This window comes from Macaca fascicularis, chromosome 1, assembly GCF_037993035.2.
Source record: "Macaca fascicularis isolate 582-1 chromosome 1, T2T-MFA8v1.1".
NCBI lineage: Eukaryota > Metazoa > Chordata > Mammalia > Primates > Cercopithecidae > Macaca > Macaca fascicularis.
This window is the reverse complement of record NC_088375.1, coordinates 104,503,607-104,520,441: the sequence shown is the minus strand read 5'-3', so window position 1 is coordinate 104,520,441 and position 16,835 is coordinate 104,503,607. Positions and strand designations below refer to the sequence as shown.

General features: G+C 48.2%; 1 protein-coding gene across 4 annotated transcripts in view; it reads right to left on the bottom strand.

Moving 5' to 3' along the window:
- IQGAP3 (IQ motif containing GTPase activating protein 3) overlaps window positions 1-14,912 on the bottom strand; it is a 45,066-nt gene extending 30,154 nt beyond the window's left edge. For all 4 annotated transcript variants that reach the window (XM_005541434.5, XM_015455665.4, XM_015455667.4 and 1 more), the window contains exons 1-12: window positions 14,846-14,912; window positions 11,505-11,592; window positions 8,215-8,371; window positions 7,851-7,928; window positions 6,418-6,494; window positions 5,575-5,642; window positions 5,371-5,484; window positions 4,952-5,130; window positions 4,405-4,483; window positions 3,656-3,819; window positions 2,756-2,843; window positions 559-722 (exon numbers count right to left, since the gene is read on the bottom strand). In XM_005541434.5, coding sequence (XP_005541491.3) covers window positions 559-722; window positions 2,756-2,843; window positions 3,656-3,819; window positions 4,405-4,483; window positions 4,952-5,130; window positions 5,371-5,484; window positions 5,575-5,642; window positions 6,418-6,494; window positions 7,851-7,928; window positions 8,215-8,371; window positions 11,505-11,592; window positions 14,846-14,882 — 1,293 coding nt within the window. In that variant the 5' untranslated portion in view covers window positions 14,883-14,912. The remainder of the gene's footprint in view (window positions 1-558; window positions 723-2,755; window positions 2,844-3,655; window positions 3,820-4,404; window positions 4,484-4,951; window positions 5,131-5,370; window positions 5,485-5,574; window positions 5,643-6,417; window positions 6,495-7,850; window positions 7,929-8,214; window positions 8,372-11,504; window positions 11,593-14,845) is intronic.
- Window positions 14,913-16,835: the final 1,923 nt, after the last annotated feature.

The window sequence follows — 16,835 nt, the reverse complement described above, 5'->3', positions numbered from 1 at the left end:
TGATTCTCTTCCAGGAAGCTTTTCCAGCTCTGCTTCCTCCATTTCCTTGGTCTGAAGACTTCTTCCACCTATGTCATCTGCTCTTCTCTCCCTGTGTCTCTCTTTGGACCCTCAGGTGTATTCTAACTCCTCCGACAGACTAAAAGTCCCTAAGTGAGGGCCCTGTCACTTCACTGTCAGAGAAGAGGTATGGACTGGGACGAGGTGGGACAGCGAAGTGGTTCAAAGCATGGGCCCCTGCATCCACTCCCAGCACTGGCACTCACAGCTGTGTTGGGCAAGTGACTTAACCTCTGCATCTCAGTTTCCCCATCTCTAAAACAGAATGCCTCCCTCATAGGGTCTTTTTAAGGATTAAGTGAGTATATAAAGCAGTGTTTGCTCAAGGTAATGGCTATTAAAATATGCTCAGTAAGGCAGGGATGGTAGCTCTTTCCCCATCCTAATCTTGTGCCAGCATCTCATATTGCACTCACAAGAGGGTGGCCTGGGCTGCCTGTCCTGATCCCTCCAACTACTTGGGGGCTGCAGAGCTAGACCCATATTTCTGGGGCTTACCCCCTGCTGCTGCCGCTGGAGCACTGCCAGCTCCTGCTGGTACATAGCTGACGCAACAGGGTACACTGGAGGCAGCTGGGCCTCAGGGCACATCAGCTCCTTCACAGTGTCAGCCGCCACTCCCCTCTGGATGGCTTTGTTGATCCGCTGCACAGCATGGAGCACTGCAAGGGAGGAGAGCAACAGGTTGTACAGGCTGGGCATTCAGTGGCATCTCCACTCTCCTGACCAACTAGGCTCTGCTGGGGGATCTTGGTGAGGAAATTGCTTTGTAAGTGCTCTGAAAAACCTGTGAGGTTTTCTGCTAGGTTTAAAATGCATTTCTAAATGTTCAGGAAGAAAAGGGGCTGGGTCCCTTTAAGAAGAGGCTCTGTAAGAAGCAATTTGTCAGGCCTTGAAATTGAGTAGCTCAGCATGTAACACAGAGTGGCTGTCATGGCAGAGGGTGAGTTCCTAAGGTGGTGAGCACAAGATTGACAGGTGGCTATGGAGCGTAACTAAGATGAGGTTAGTCAGGGGGCTCTAGGGACCAAGGCTTGATGACAGCACAGAGAAATAAGGAACCAGTTCCAAGGTGGAGCCGTTTGCTGCAAAGGGCAGCAGTAAGCTTAAAAGGGGCTGTGGTGCCTCAACGTAGTCTGAGTTTACAAACTCCGTGGCTAACAAAATGCCAAGCAGATAGGGGCACTGGCATCAGGGAGAGCACAATCTACTGGGAAGAGCTAAGGATACCAAAGTACTTACAGTGCACTGCTGTCAATGTCATGTTAGAAGTCCACCTCCCCCAACCCCCACATAATGCTATGGCAGAGCAGGGGAGGAGGGATTCTGGCTGGCAGAGCAGGAAGACTTCACAGAGGAGGAAGCCTTGGAGACAGCTCTGGAGAATGTTTTCACCTGCTTATCAACAGGTGAGAATGCGGGAGAAATGTAACCCAAAGGACCAGAGGCCGGTGACGGGAAAGGCTGGAGGGCAATCTAGGGAGAATAGACAGTTTGCTAGGCTGAACTGGGTGGAATGTGAACAGAAGAGCTGGCGAAGAACTCTGGAAAGGTCTTATCTGCCAGGACAAACAGACAGGACTAAAGTGTGGGCTAAATAATGCAAGAATCCATGAAGGTCTGAAGATGTTCAACAAGGGAGATAAGATCAGATCTGTGCTTCAGAGATTACTCTGGCAGCGGCAATCGGCAATCGGGAATGAACTGAGCAGATTAGGAAAGCAGCCAGTCAGGAGTGGCCTGGGGGCTACTGAAAGCTAGTGAATGTTGGAAAGCTCTGTTAGACGAAGGCAAATGGTTACTGAGCAACCTCTAAACCTGACAGCAAGTCCAGACTAAGGCAAGCAACTGTAACAGGTCTAATGTCCACAGGCTACTGCATTTTGCCTCAGCACTGTTTCTCTTCATACTTGCAGTGCAGATAGATCTCTTGGAGGAAGACAATTACTAACTCGCATTCTTGTAATAAATAATTATATTTGTGGCCGGGCCCAGTGACTCATGCCTGTAATTCCAGCACTTTGGGAGGCCAAGGTAGGCAGCTCAGTTGAGGCCAGGAGTTTGAGACCCACCTGGCCAACACAAAGAACCCCACCTCTACTAAAAATACAAAAATTAGCCTGCCATGGTGGCAGATGCCTGTCAACCCAGCTACTCAGGAGGCTGAGGCAAGAGAATCATTTGAACCCAGGAGGTGGAGGTTGCAGTGAGCTGAGATTGTGCCACTACACTCCAGTCTGGGCAGTAGAGTGAGCCTCTGTCTCAAACAAAAGCAAAAACAAACAAAAAAGAATTATAATTTGTATATAATGTTTTCAAGGGAAACGGAGTTAGAATATGAGCTTCTTGCTCATATTCTAGAAAATTACTACATTTCAGAAGCCAAAGGAAATCAAGCGGGTTGAAACTCAAAATTATAGGTAAACTACCTGGAAGAAAACTGCCTGCCCCAGGAGACCGACCCAGTGCAGTATTGGCATGTCATTATCTCTAAGTTCTTAATGAACTTATCTGTAGTGTCCCCCCAGGCAGCAGGAATACAGGAGATTATGTGAGGGGAGAAGTCCCTAGCCAGGCTGGAAGCAGCAGCAGAGCAGTGTGCACTGCCCAACACAGAAGCCAGCAAAGAGGTGGGATACTCTTCTAAGAGCCAAAGATATGCACAGAGCAGGCCTCAGACCTGGAGATGACTTACTGGCTTGTTCCTGGTCACCCTTTGTGTTGGCTGCAGCCACACCAGCCTGGACTTCCTCCTTTTCCAGAAGCTCCACCAGGCCCAGCTCCTAAGAGAGGGAAGAGATACAGTAGAATGGAGTCCTTCTGGGGCCAAGACCATGGTTTACAAGCTGCCAGCATGAGCTCCCAGGTCTACCCAGCCACCTAACCTCAATCATACCTCTCCCCTTTAGGCTGGCTCACTCATCCTTATTAACCTTTTTTTTTTTGAGATGGAGTCTTGCTCTGTCGCCCAGGCTGGAGTGCAGTGGCACAATCTCGAATCACTGCAACCTCCGCCTCCTGGATTCAAGCGATTCTCTGTCTCAGCCTCCCGAGTAGCTGGGATTACAGGCGCGTGCCACCACACAGGCTAATTTTTGTATTTTTAGTAGAGACAGGTTTACCATATTGGCCAAGCTGGTCTCAAAGACTTGACCTCAAGTGATCCACCTGCGTCAGCCTCCCAAAGTGCTGGGAATACAGGCGTGAGCCACAGTGCCCAGCCCTATTAACTCATCTTTAACCTTTCTTGCTCAGCAAGCATGTAAAATAACAACACAGACAACACAAATAGTGTCGGGGGAAAAGTCAACTGCATTAAAAACAAGATTGCTAAGTGGAGGCACCAGTTCAGCAATGGGGGAGCACATTACTGCCTATGCGACTGTCCTTGGGTTCCTCCTGGTCAGTCTGGGGGACTCTCAGGGACAGAAGCTGATCAGTCTGGTCTACTAGGCCTTGGGGTGATTTAACCATTTAAACATGCAGTCAGCACTTACAGAATACAAAGGACCAACAGTGGTGATCCCTGAGTAAGAGGCCCTCTCCCATTCTACAGTCACATAGAAGGGGTGGCAGGTAATAGACAGAGGCTAACCTGTGCCTTCTGCTCTCTGTCGGAGCTCAATTGCTCCAGGTACCAGACAGCAAAGTCTCTCCTCACCCCTCGCAGGGCCAGGGCAGGGTCTTGAAGGGCCTTCAGCAAGACTTCAGGGCTCTGTCTTTCCAGGGCGTCATCAACAACTTCTAGAGCCCCATGGACTGAAAAAAAAGAGACTCCATAACAGACAGGGTGAGAAAGCCACCTCTCATAATCCCCTAGTCCAGCTCCAGGAATCTGCCCTCTTCTTGCCTGCCCAGAGTTACCCCGACCCTTTCCCCCTTGGTTCCTGGGCCCATTTGGTTCAGCCCAAATTCTTCAGCTTGGTCTTCACAGCCTTCTCACTTCACCACCCCAAACCCCAGGGATATCCTCACCCAAACAGGCAAATGCCTACCTATCCTGAGCCTTCACACAGCTCCTACCCAGATCCCCCTTCCTCATGTATTATCCACACTGCTCCTCTTGAAGGACCCCAGTCCAACTTCCCCCCAGCAGCAAGAGCTGCTCCTCTCTGTGGTTCTCCAGTCAGACAGAAACTTCCTGGACACACTACTTCTCCTCTAGACACTGATGGCCAGAAAGCAGTGCACATACTCCTTGGACTCTGATCTTTCCCAGAGGCAAGAGTTGGCCCAAGTGAGACCACAGGGCTTTCTGGCTTGAGAAAAGCTATCCCCCAACCTCCCAGTGCAGGGGCTTACCCTGAGGGCACCCCCAAACCACTCCTGCCTGATCTCTCTTACCGTTGACATGGTTGATATTGCCCTGGATTTCAGCCTGAGTTAGGTAGTGGTCATAGATGTCCTGGCTTTCTCTTTCATCCTGCAAAAACTCCATTGAGAGGGAATCTGCGAAACCCAATTCAATCTTCTTGTCCTGCTCTTCCCTCCCTGGCTACACTTATTTCTTCTTCTGGGGACCTTCCCAAGGCCAAAGGTCAGTCTGCTCAGAATTCAGAAAATTGTGGGGTCTAAACACCTGGCACTGACACATTTAAGCCAAACCAACCTTTGGAACCTCCAGTCCAATCTCATTCTGTTCTACATTCCAGCGCCCTTCTCAGGCTTCCCTGAAGATCATCCCCCAAGAACCTCTTCTCCAGTCTTCTTTTCTGAATTTTCATCATTCTTCCAAGTTCCTTTCCTATTTCTCTAAAATCACTGACAAGTTATGGTTTCTCTAAGAAGCAATTTTGGATCCTAGAGACATGACAGACAGGAGTCCTGGTTTCACTCAAGACTTTCCAGCCACTCAACTTTTCGGTCCCTGCAACCCAAGACTACTCCTTACATGGTTCCTGGCATTGGCTGCCTTCTCCATCTTGGCCTGGGCCAGTATCTCCTGGTAGATGGCTGCCAGAGGCTCTCGGAGATTCTCCAGAAGAGCACTGGGATTCTGCAAGGCAGCCAGGGTGTCCTCCACCACCCCTCGCTCCACTGCTTCATTGATGGCAAGAACAGCTGCATGGACTGGGAGGGGGCATGGAAACAAGGTCAGGAGGCCAGAGTGAACCCCAGACTGGAGCGCAACCAGTAGCAGGACACTCTAACGTCATCCTTTTTCCCACCCTCAGGGGCCAGGAAAACCAGGTAGCCTTATGGCCCTATCTGTGGACGAGGGCTGGCCAGAATCCATCCAATGGCTGTGAGGCTTGGAGCCCTCCCATACCCACTGGCTCTACTCCTGGCAGGGCAGAGCCTAGTCCTTACCTGCAGCCTCATCCACTGATAGCTCATTGGCCAGGATGCCCCCGATCTTGCTGAAGGCAGGCAGCTGGAGGCCATATTTGGCCAGTTCGGATGCCATGTTGCTGAGTTCCTCAGCTGCAATGATGCCACAGGTGCCCTTCATCAGGTCCAGAACCCCCAAGACCCTGCCCAGGCTGCGGTGGTAGGGGAAGGAGCTGGGCTTACCTGTGAATTTCACTTTCCCGTATAGATCATGTATCTGAGGGGCCAATCCCAGCCGGAAGAGGAATAGACTAGGAAAAAATGGAAGGCATTGGAAGGCACTGGGGCCTATTCGTTTTGACACTCTGCCCACGATGGGTTTGAAGGAGATACTATGGGGACCTAGAGATGAAGACCACTCAGCACCTGTCCTCAAGTCATCCCCAACCCACATAAAGAAATATGACCATAAATCAGCCCAAGGAAAGTGCTGCAGAAGGTCAATAAGATGGTGTTGGGGGTCTGAGGGGATTAGGAAGGCTTCACAGATAAGGCCACATTGCAGTAGCAGGTCACTCAACGGAGACAGAGGACAGGAAGGGCACAGAGCAGATACCTGCTGAGCTAAGGCACAGGGGCACAAAGGGACATGAGAAATGAAGTCAGAAAGAGAAACACAAGGAACTGGTCAGTCACTTGCTGTGATTTAGACAACTGGTTGCTGATGGCTGGCTGTAAGTAGGACCAAAGCGCCTACACCATCCACACTAAGTGGCTTGCCTGTGTTGCTCTCAATAGGTCCTGTTCTGATTCCTTTATGCCCAGTTACACACTGAAGGCCCTACCCTGCTACCTTCCTGCCTCTGGTACCCTGCTTGCCCTTCCCCTTCACCCACACAGGCCATACATAAATGTGCCACAGACATGCACACAAATCTAAACACAACTCTGAAAATCTGAAAGCTCACTCGCCTGAGCAGGGCTCCCTGTGCTCTACCCTTCATCCTTCTCGCTGAGTTTGTTGCTGCTGATTGTTGGTTGCATCCACCTAGAGGAACCTGGATGATAAAATTTGAGGTTTCTCACCTGAGAGCATGGATGCAGTAGACTACCCGGGGCATGTTCTTTTTGTCATAGATGTCTGTGGTCTCTGGGAAGAAGGTCTAGAAGAGAAACCAGTCAGTTACTGCCATTGGGAACCTTTAAGCAGCACCAAATATGGAGGGGGGTGCCGAGGCATGGGTCTTCCTCTCCAACCTGAGGTGTGCGCTCCCTTGTTACCTGGGGTATCTAGGTCAGTCTCCCCCAACCATTTCAAGTCAAAAAAGTATAAAAGAAAGGCACTGCGGATGCATACTAAGCCAAGGCTCAGTCACAGACACATAGTCCTAGGGTGCCCTGGATTAACCAAACACCAGATAAGGCTATCAAGGCTACAGGATATAAGCCATATCCTCCAAAAATAACAACAACAACAACAACAACAACAACAACAACAACAAAAACAAGCCCCCAGTTGTCTTCCAGATGTCTACAGTGAGCCTGCATGCCTCACCTTAGACCCTTGCCAGAGAGGTGGTATGCTGGAGAGCTGGCCTACTCCCATGGAGGGCCCAATGAGGCATGTATTGCCAAGAACCACAAAAGTGTCAGGCTGTTATCCCTGTCTCCAAACCAGCGGCTTCTGATCAATGAGAGACCTTCTAAGAACCGAGTGGCACCAGGTATGGCTTCTCAATGCCATCTGACAACTGTAATGAGGCCTAACCTCAATATATCTTCATTACATTTAGATTCACAATAAAAGACCAAATTTAGAGACCTAGAGTATTCCAGTCCCACTGAAGACACATGACATCTATTGCTTCTGCCTCCCATTAAAGTGTCTTTCTTTACTGCTGATTCCTGTATTATAGTTCCTTTCTACAGCGAAGAAAAACAAAGCAGAAAGAAACCATACATTGTAGAATCCTATCATGCCTTCATTTGTATACCTCTTCACAATTCACAAAGGGAGTTCACACAGACCATGTGATCCTCCTGACAACATTGTAAGGTAGACAAGGCAGGGCTCACTATCCCCATTTTATAGACAAATAACAAATTGAGGTTCAAAGAATGAAATCATGTGTCCAGTTGGGATTTTGGACCTAGGCTTCTAATTCAAAGTCTACCACCTAGGGATGTGTATACCCTTGCTTCACACTGTGAAATTTGGTGGAGATAGGGCTGGCCAATACGAGCATGACATAGCAGGCCCTCCTGCACCCCCTACTGCATAATGGGAACCGTGCCACTCAGGCCAGGGAAACTTCACCTCCTTTCATTCACAGGGAAGAGGAGGCAGAGAAAAGATAACCTGATTCAAAGACACACAGCTGCAAGGAACTGTTCTCTTAGATTAGTTTAGAAGACACATGGAAATAGGGCTAAAGGGTTCAGGGAGATAAAGCATGGGATTGTGGGGGGGTGGCTGGTAAGGAGTAAAGATGAATACCAATCTTCAGGCCCAGTATTACCGAAGGCAGACCAATGTGGGCTATTGCAGACAGCCAAAAGTTGATGTTGTCTGTGTGACGGAAATGTAAGCCAGTTGCCTGAAAGGGAAGGAAAAAGAAAATCTATTTCCACAGTTCTCAGCACTCCCTGTGGGTACAGCCCAGACTACAGCTTAAAGATTCAGGAGAGATGGGCAGAGGGGAACCAGAGGACCGTATCTTGTGAATTTTCCATCCTTACCAGCACAAAAAAACATAGATTAATAACACTCCTTTTTAATCCAGATTTGGACAATAAGTTATATGGTCACTGTACCCTCATAGCTTTGAGGAGAAGGGATCGTTTGAAGGGAAGTAGGTAGAAGGTGGAGTCCAATCCTCCCACCTGGTACCGCAGCTGCTCCACATCATAGATCTTCTTCAAGGGAACCACGGAGGGTGCAAAACAGTGGCCCAGCTTGGCCAGCAGCACTCCATTGCGAAGGCTCTCCTCCAGCTCCACCGGGGAAGGAAGCTCCTCCTTCAGGCAGGCTTCCATCCAGCTACGAACATGAGAGCACCTTCTCACAAACTCTGGCAGACCACAGTGATTTATTCAAACAACAAGAACTTCCCTCTCTCCCTCCTTTTAAGTGGCCCCTGACCCTCCTCTGCTTCCTGTTCCTGCCCTACCTCCAGCTCCCCTCTCTGCCCATTGCCTGTCTGTTCCCACTTTCTCCCAGGCTGCCCCAAATATCTGCATTGGCCAACCCTCAGCCCCATCCACCCAGCAAATCTTCCTTGACAGATCCTGAATCTGCCCATCTTCAGTGAGGCTTAACTGTTACATAGCTTATCACTCAGTCTAGTTACATCTTTTTTTCTTTTTTTTATTTTTATTTTTTGAGATGGCGTCTTGCTCTTGTTGCCCAGGCTGGAGTGCAGTGGCGTGATCTCAGCTCACTGCAACCTCCACTTCCTGGGTTCAAGTGATTCTCCTGCCTCAGCCTCCCGAGTAGTTGGGATTACAGGCACATGCCACCACACCCGGCTAATTTTGTATTTTTAGTAGAGATGGGGTTTCTCCATGTTGGACTGGTCTCAAACTCCCAACCTCAAGTGATCCACCCGCCTCGGCCTCCCAAAGTGCTGGGACTACAGGCATGAGCCACCGCACCCGGCCCTAGTTACATCTTTAACTGTTAAACCAAACAGAATGTGCTCACTTCTTTCATTCTGGATTGTTCTCCGAGAACCTGGGTGCAGAAAGGTCTGCCTGAATGATCTACATGGCTCATAACCCAGCTTCGATGATGATGAGGGTAGTGGGGCTGATGGAAGGGAAGTAGCACAAAGGAACAGAAAGACCACAGCTCTTGGAGTATGAAGGCCTGCTTTCCAACCATCTCTCCTACTTCACCTCTGTGAGCCTCAGTTGCACAATTCGCAAAATGAGGATAATGCCACCTGTATTTCCTTCAGTGGGCAGCTGCCAGGATCAAATGAGCTAATGAATGTGAAAACACTTTGAATATAAATGTAAAGTATTATTATTACTGGTGGTTGTACAAGGGAGAGATTAAAGTCTTCTCAGATGGAATCTCTAAACTTCCCTACATATTGGGGTCTAATTGGAAAGTACCTGTTTCCAAAAAGAGAGCCAGTTAATACATTGTTCCATGTCTTCCCTGCCTTAGACACCTGATTTTTCCTGATTGCCCCATCCTATTGACTTCCTTTAAGAAAATTAAAAGTATCCTATTGATTAAAAGCAAAAAATTAAGTATGTATCCTGTTTTTCCTATACAGATTGACTTTTAGGGTAACCAAATAGTCCTAAGATGATGAGGGAATATTCTTTAGGATTTCAGCTAGTAAATATGGAAGAAATGACAGAACTAGAAAATAGTCATTTTACACCCTTGATAAAATAATAAGTTCTGATGTAGACCAACAATGAATGAAGGCATTAGATGAAAAGTTAATGGGAAATTTTATGGCGTGTAAATCAGGTTGGTTTCACCTAAACTCCCAGATTTAGCATCACTAAAATTGAAACAAGCAGACATTGTATTCTTTCTATAAGATGTGATATAGAACACATATCTTACATATGTTAAATATCACATTTTTATATATATATATATTACAGTATATAAGGGGTAAAAGGCTCTGAGGGAGGGGAAAAAAAACCCACCAACACTAATGAAGACTTCTTGTCAAAAACGGTTTTTTTTTGTTTTTGTTTTTTTGAGACAGAGTCTCACTCTTTCACTCAGGCTGGAGTGCGGCGGCACAATCTCAGCTCACAGTAACCTCTGCCTCCTAAGTTCAAGCGATTCTCCTGCCTCAGCCTTCTGAGTAGCTGGGATTACAGGCATGCACCACCGCGCCCAGCTAATTTTTTGTATTTTTTTGTAGAGACAGGATTTCACCATGTCAGCCAGGCTGGTCTCAAACTCCTGGCCCCAGGTGATTTGCCCGCCTCGGCCTCCCAAAGTGCTGGGATTACAGGCGTGAGCCACAGTGCCCATCCAGGTTTTCCTGTTTGTTTTTGGAGACACAGTCTCACTTTGTCACCCAGGATGGAGTGCAGTGGCACAATCTTGGCTGACTTGCCTCCTTGACCTCCCAGATTCAAGCAATCCTCCTTCCTCAGCCCTCCAAGTAGCTGAGACTATGGGCACATGCCACCATGCCTGACTAGTATTTGTATTTTTTGTAGAGATGGGGTTTCGCCATGTTGCTTATCAAAAATGTTGAACCCGGCTGGGCGCGGTGGCTCAAGCCTGTAATCCCAGCACTTTGGGAGGCCGAGACGGGTGGATCACGAGGTCAGGAGATCGAGACCATCCTGGCTAATACGGTGAAACCCCGTCTCTACTAAAAAATACAAAAAACTAGCTGGGCGAGGTGGCGGGCGCCTGTAGTCCCAGCTACTCGGGAGGCTGAGGCAGGAGAATGGCGGGAACCCGGGAGGCGGAGCTTGCAGTGAGCTGAGATCCGGCCACCGCACTCCAGCCGGGGTGACAGAGCGAGACTCCGTCTCAAAAAAAAAAAAAAAAAAAAAATGTTGAACCCAAATCTAATTAAGCCAACATTCATTTATAGGATATACAGGGTACAGAGGAACAAGTTGAATGACATAAGAAAGCAAGTAGACAATCATCTCTAAAAAACAAAAGGAAAGAAAGAAAAGAAATAGAGACAAAATGTAGGATATTCTTTAGGAAAAATGACCCGGTTTTCTTCAGCAAGTCAATAATACAATGAACTGAAAAAAGGAGATGGGCTGCTCTGGATTAAAGAAGACATACAAGCAGATATAATTAGTGAACTTTTCAGATCCTTATTTGAATAAGATAACTGTAAAAACAGATTTCTTTTCTTTTTTTTTTTTTTTAAGACAAGCAGGAAAATTTGAAAATGGGCTGGGTATTGATCTTCCAAGTATTTAAATAATTTAGTTGGATAAGCGAACGTCCACATATTTTGGAGATACATATTGCAGTTTATAGGGGGTAAAATGATGTGACTGGGATTTGCTTCAAAAAAAAAATTAAAAAGTTATTTCAGCTTGCCCTTTCCCACAGGACGGACTCTCCATCTGTTGCATTTGCTTTGGGGGCAGATGCCTAGGGTGGGGTGGTGGAAAGGGAGAGCAGAAAAGAGTCCATCTTCCTGGACTCTGCTCACCGCTTGGCCTCCTCCAGCCGGCACAGGTACTGATAGGCAACGTTCTGCCGCCTCTGCTCATCCATTTCCTCAGCTGTGAGGCGTTCATCTGAGGAGTTAAACGGGATAAGGTCAATGAAGAGAGCATTACAGGGGTCTTAGCATTGAAGTGTCTTTTTTTTTTTTCTTTTTTTTTTTTTGTTGAGACGGAGTCTTGCCCTGTCGCCCAGGCTGGAGTGCAGTGCGCGATCTCGGCTCACTGCAAGCTCCGCCTCCCAGGTTCAGGCCATTCTCCTGCCTCAGCCTCCTGAGGACTACAGGCACGTGCCACCATCAGGCCCGGCTAATTTTTTGTATTTTTAGTAGAGACGGGGTTTCACCATGTTAGCCAGGATGGTCTCAATCTCCTGACCTCATGATTGGCCTCCCAAAGTGCTGAGATTACAGGCATGAGCCACCGTGCCCGGCCCAAGAGTCTTCTCAACGGACTTGTTTAGGCAACCCTGCTCAGAGACCTGAAGCACCTCCCATGTGTCCCTCCTTCTCTTCCCAGGATACCCTTTAATAGGCAGCCTCCTCCTGTGCTGGAGGCATTACTTCTTTTTCCTCTGTAGCCATCTTCCTGTCCTCTTCCTCCTCAAGTCTACTAATGGAACTTCCCTCAGTGCCTCCCAGCTGAGACATCCAGAGCCTTCTTTGGCTTTAAACTTAACTCCTTTTCTTATCCCTAATTAGACTGAGTTCTCCAAGAACTGGACCTGTGTCATCCTTGTTGGTTACTCTTTCAGAGGTTAGGTAATAGAACCAACCAGGATTCATCATTCACTCATTTATTCATTCATCAATACCTCCTTTATGCCAGGCACTGGACTAGCAGACCCCTACTCTTAAGAAATGCAGAGATAAAGGCCTGCATGGTGGCTCATGCCTATAATCCCAGCATTTCTGGACGCTGAGGCAGGTGGATCACTTAAGCCCAGGAGTTTGAGACCAGCCTAGGCAACATGTTGAGACCCTGTCTCGAAAAAAAATGCAAAAATTAGCCTGGAGTGACAGTGCACACCTGTAGTCCCAGCTACTCGGGGCAGGGCTGAGGTGGGAGGATCACCTGAGCCCAGGACTTCTAGGCTGCAGTGAACCATGATGGTGCCACTGCACTCCAGCCTGGACAATAGAATTATTGGTGGGTTTGTTTTTGAAACAGGGCACCACTATGTCTGGCTAATTCTTGTATTTTTTGTTGAGACTGGGTCTCACCATGTTGCCCAGGCTGGTCTTGAACTCCTGGGCTCAAGTGATCCTCCCACCTTGGCCTCCCAAAGTGCTGGGATTACAGGCGTAAACCACAGCGCCCAAAGATTATTGTTATTAGAAGAGAAAAACATCTAAATAAATTAATCTAATGTGATAAGTATGATTATGGCCCATGAATAAAAACAATGGAAGCAGCAGAGGAAGCAAAGGATTCTAGCTATGAACTAGATCTTAAGGAATAAATAGGCAGAACATGGAGAAAGGCAGTCCAACAGAGGGATACATGCCACTCACTTGAGATTAAGTGGAAGGACAAAGAAAAGTTTAAAAGATCACAAAGGTACCTTCACTATCCTTTTTTGGTATAGGTCACCCAAGGAGGAAAAGAATCTTCAAGCTAAATAAAATACAGAGTACTGATTCCAAACCCAAGAATAGCAAATCCCTCAAGTGAGACAGCAATCATAATTTACCTTAGTTACAGCCTCCCTTAATCCTTCTTTCTCTCCCCTCTATTTTCCTTGAGAAACACGATACAAAATCAAACAGAAAGAGTAAGAGAAAGCTACACACACAGTAAGAAAATTAACTCAGAGGGCTTGAAAAAAGGCAGAGCTTGGCCAATCTGTCTTTGACTCAGTACTTAATGTCATTCCCGGTTTTTATCCTATTTCCTTATATTGCATATTCTGCAATGATTCAGGCAAGGGCAGGGCTTATTTGAATGAGCAGTTAAGTAAATTAAAACACATGCGCGAGCACACACACACACCCCCCTCCAAATACAGATTTGAAAACACTGGCCAACCACAGGAAAGCCATCAGTTCCTCCAACAGGGTGTACAAGGAACAAGTGTTGGTTGTTAAGCATGGAAAATAAACCAGTAAGTGAATGACATCACCTCAGAGTTATGAACTGAGGACTGTGGGCGATGGGAGGGATTTTGTACATACACAGGCTGTCTCAAAAAAATAAAAAAACAAAAAACGGTTTTCCTCTCCTTCTCAGGTCTGGAACTAGTTTTCCTTTAACAGAAGACTGGACATGGACTTTGCTTTTTGAATCCTAATAGAGAGGAAGGGAGGGGTGGAAGAAGGAGCAGGTTTTGCCTTTCATTCAGAAAATCAGATAGAACTTTTCTGCCCCTTCCAACCTTCCAACTCGTCTCTCTCTCTCTAAAACAGTGTTTTTGGCCGGGCGCGGTGGCTCAAGCCTGTAATCCCAGCACTTTGGGAGGCCGAGACGGGCGGATCACGAGGTCAGGAGATCGAGACCATCCTGGCTAAAACGGTGAAACCCCGTCTCTACTAAAAAAATACAAAAAACTAGCTGAGCGAGGTGGCGGGCGCCTGTAGTCCCAGCTACTCGGGAGGCTGAGGTAGGAGAATGGCGTGAACCCGGGAGGCGGAGCTTGCAGTGAGCTGAGATCCGGCCACTGCACTCCAGCCTGGGCGACAGAGCGAGACTCCATCTCAAAAACAAAAACAAAAACAAAAAAACAAAACAGTGTTTTTGAAAATGTGGCCCAGGGACTACCTTCCTCACAATCACCTGGGGTCGGGGAAGAAGCATAGCAGTGCTTGTTATAAATGCAGATTATGGGCCCCAAACCAGACCTTCTGGAACTGAAGCTCTGGGACAGGTCCCGGGAATCTGCATTTCAAACAAGCTGCCCGGGTAATTTCAGCCCCCTGTTTGACAGGCATTGTCCGAAAGCGGCATCTCAAAGCCCAAGAGTCCCCCAGATCCCTTGAGGCGTCTTGTCCCGTGGCAGCGCTGGACAAGTATGGTAGCCAGCAGTAACTGCGGAATTTTAAGGAGCCATCAGGACCACCTACATTCTCCCGACTCCGGAACCCCAGAACTTGGAAATAGGGAGAAAATTCTTTGTAAGCTTTAAAGCACGTTATTCGGGGGACAATGCGCCGCTCACAGTTCCACTCGGGCCCGCGGCGCCCGGGCTGAGGACTCCCGTCCCACTGAGCAGTCCCACCGCCCTCGCCCCTCAGGCTCCACGCCCGACACACGCCCCAATCTCTCCCAGGACAGCCAAGCCCCCGACCAGCGGCACCACTGCGAGACCTTCCCAGACCCTTCCCGCACTCACACGCTGCCCGGCCTGGGCCCGCTGCTCTCCTCTCCATGTTCCTCCTTTTTCCAGGTTTGAATCTCCCGCCGTTGGGCCGCCGCCCCTCACCGTCGCCACGGCCGGACAGGACACTTCCTGTTCACACAGCTGAGAATCCTGGGATTTGTAGTTCCAGGCCGCGGAGCGGGGCCGCCCACGTGCTGGGAGAAGAGGCGCACCAGGCCGGGGCAGTACCGTTCCCCTTACAGCAGTTCCTCGCCTTGTTCCTCCCAGGCTCCTTTTCTGCTAAACAGTCTTATTCTAGCTGCTGTCCCTGCCTTTGTCTCCAACTAGTATTCCCATTAACCCCTACTCTGCTTCCTATGTGTTCCCAAGTCTGGCTAACTTGTGGGCCTACTTGGCGCTACGCACTAAGCTAAGTGATGCGAATGCAGAGATGTATAAGCGCAGTGAATGCTCTAAAAAAGTTTGCTGTTCTGACACGAGTGATAGACATACAGTCAAATAAATTAGAGGTCTGTGATGCACAGAGGGAGGGAGTCATTGCTGTGATTAAGAGCAGCGAATGACAGGGAAGACGTCCTAGTGGAGGTGACAGCTGATTTGGGTTTAGAAATGAAAGAGAATTCATCAGATTGAAGAAGACAGGCAGTGCAGTCAGTGGAAACAGCATGTGCAAGAACAAGAAGGTGAGTTCGGGAACTTATACTTGGTTCAGTTTTAGAGGAGAACAAAGCTCAGCCAGGGAGAGGCCAGAAGGGATCCTGGAGGCACAGGGTGAGGTCCAGTAGCACCTTGGGCACCATGCTAGGGCCCTGGCATGGGGTCTGGTGAACAGTCACCAGCCAAGGAACACTTTAGACATAGATCAGAGCCAGATTTGTCTTTTAAAAAGAGCCATCTTATAGCAGGGGATTGGAAGGGGGTGAGACTAGGGACAAAGACCAGCTGGAAGGCTACTGCAGTAGCACAGAAGAGAGATAATAAGAACCTGAACTAGGCTGGGCGTGGTGGCTTACACCTGTAATCCCAGCACTTTGGGAGGCCAAGGCGGGTGGATTACCTGAGGTCAGGAGTTCCAGACCAGGCAAGCCAACATGGCAAAACCCCATCTCCAGTAAAAATACAAATATTAGCTGGGCATGGTGGTGTATGCCTGTAATCCCAGCTACTCAGGAGACTGAGGCAGGAGAATTGCTTGAACCTGGGAGGCAGAGGTTGCAGTGAGCTGAGACTGTGCCATTGCACTCCAGGCTGGACGACAGAGTAAGACTCCATCTCAAAAAAAAAAAAAAAAAAAAAAAAAAAAAAGAGCCTGAACTAATAAAAATAATTATGACACCAACAACTATGCTGAAAAAATATTATCTGATAGGTTTCCCCATCTTGTATTTCTCCTTTTACCCTTTCCCCACACTCCATCCAAGCAACCAAGCAGCCTAGGCTTATAGCTTGGGCAGGTAGGAGAGGAGAATGTGAAAGAACAGAAAACAGAAATCCATACCTAAAGCCTTCAGAGGAACAGAGGAGACTCAAGGGCTGAGACAAAACTGGGAAAAGTATGATTTGAAGACAGCGGATGCCCCCTTGAAGATCTGAGGGATTCCCCTTACCTCTCACCAGCTGGGGGAAATAGAATCTAGATGTTGGTGGCTCAGGGCACCTGGGGTCCCATTCTTTGCTTCCTAGAAAGGACCCTAGGTGTACAGGACCCTGAGAAAGAACAGTTGTATAATAAACCAGGCAGACAATAGACAACTTTGCAGAAATTCCTGACCTAGCCAGAAAGGAAGTATCTGAATGAATGACTCCCCTCTTCTGCTTGGTCGCTGGGCTTGAAAGGGCCAGGTAGATGAGAAGAAAGAAGGTGTCAGTGGACACCTTTGTGAATAGATGGCTGAGGACCAGATGAGCCTCACCTTGGCATCATATACCTCCCCCTACTTAGACTCCACCCTGGGGAAAAGGAGGGGGCAAATCCCCAAACTGATTCACATTGTTCCCATCA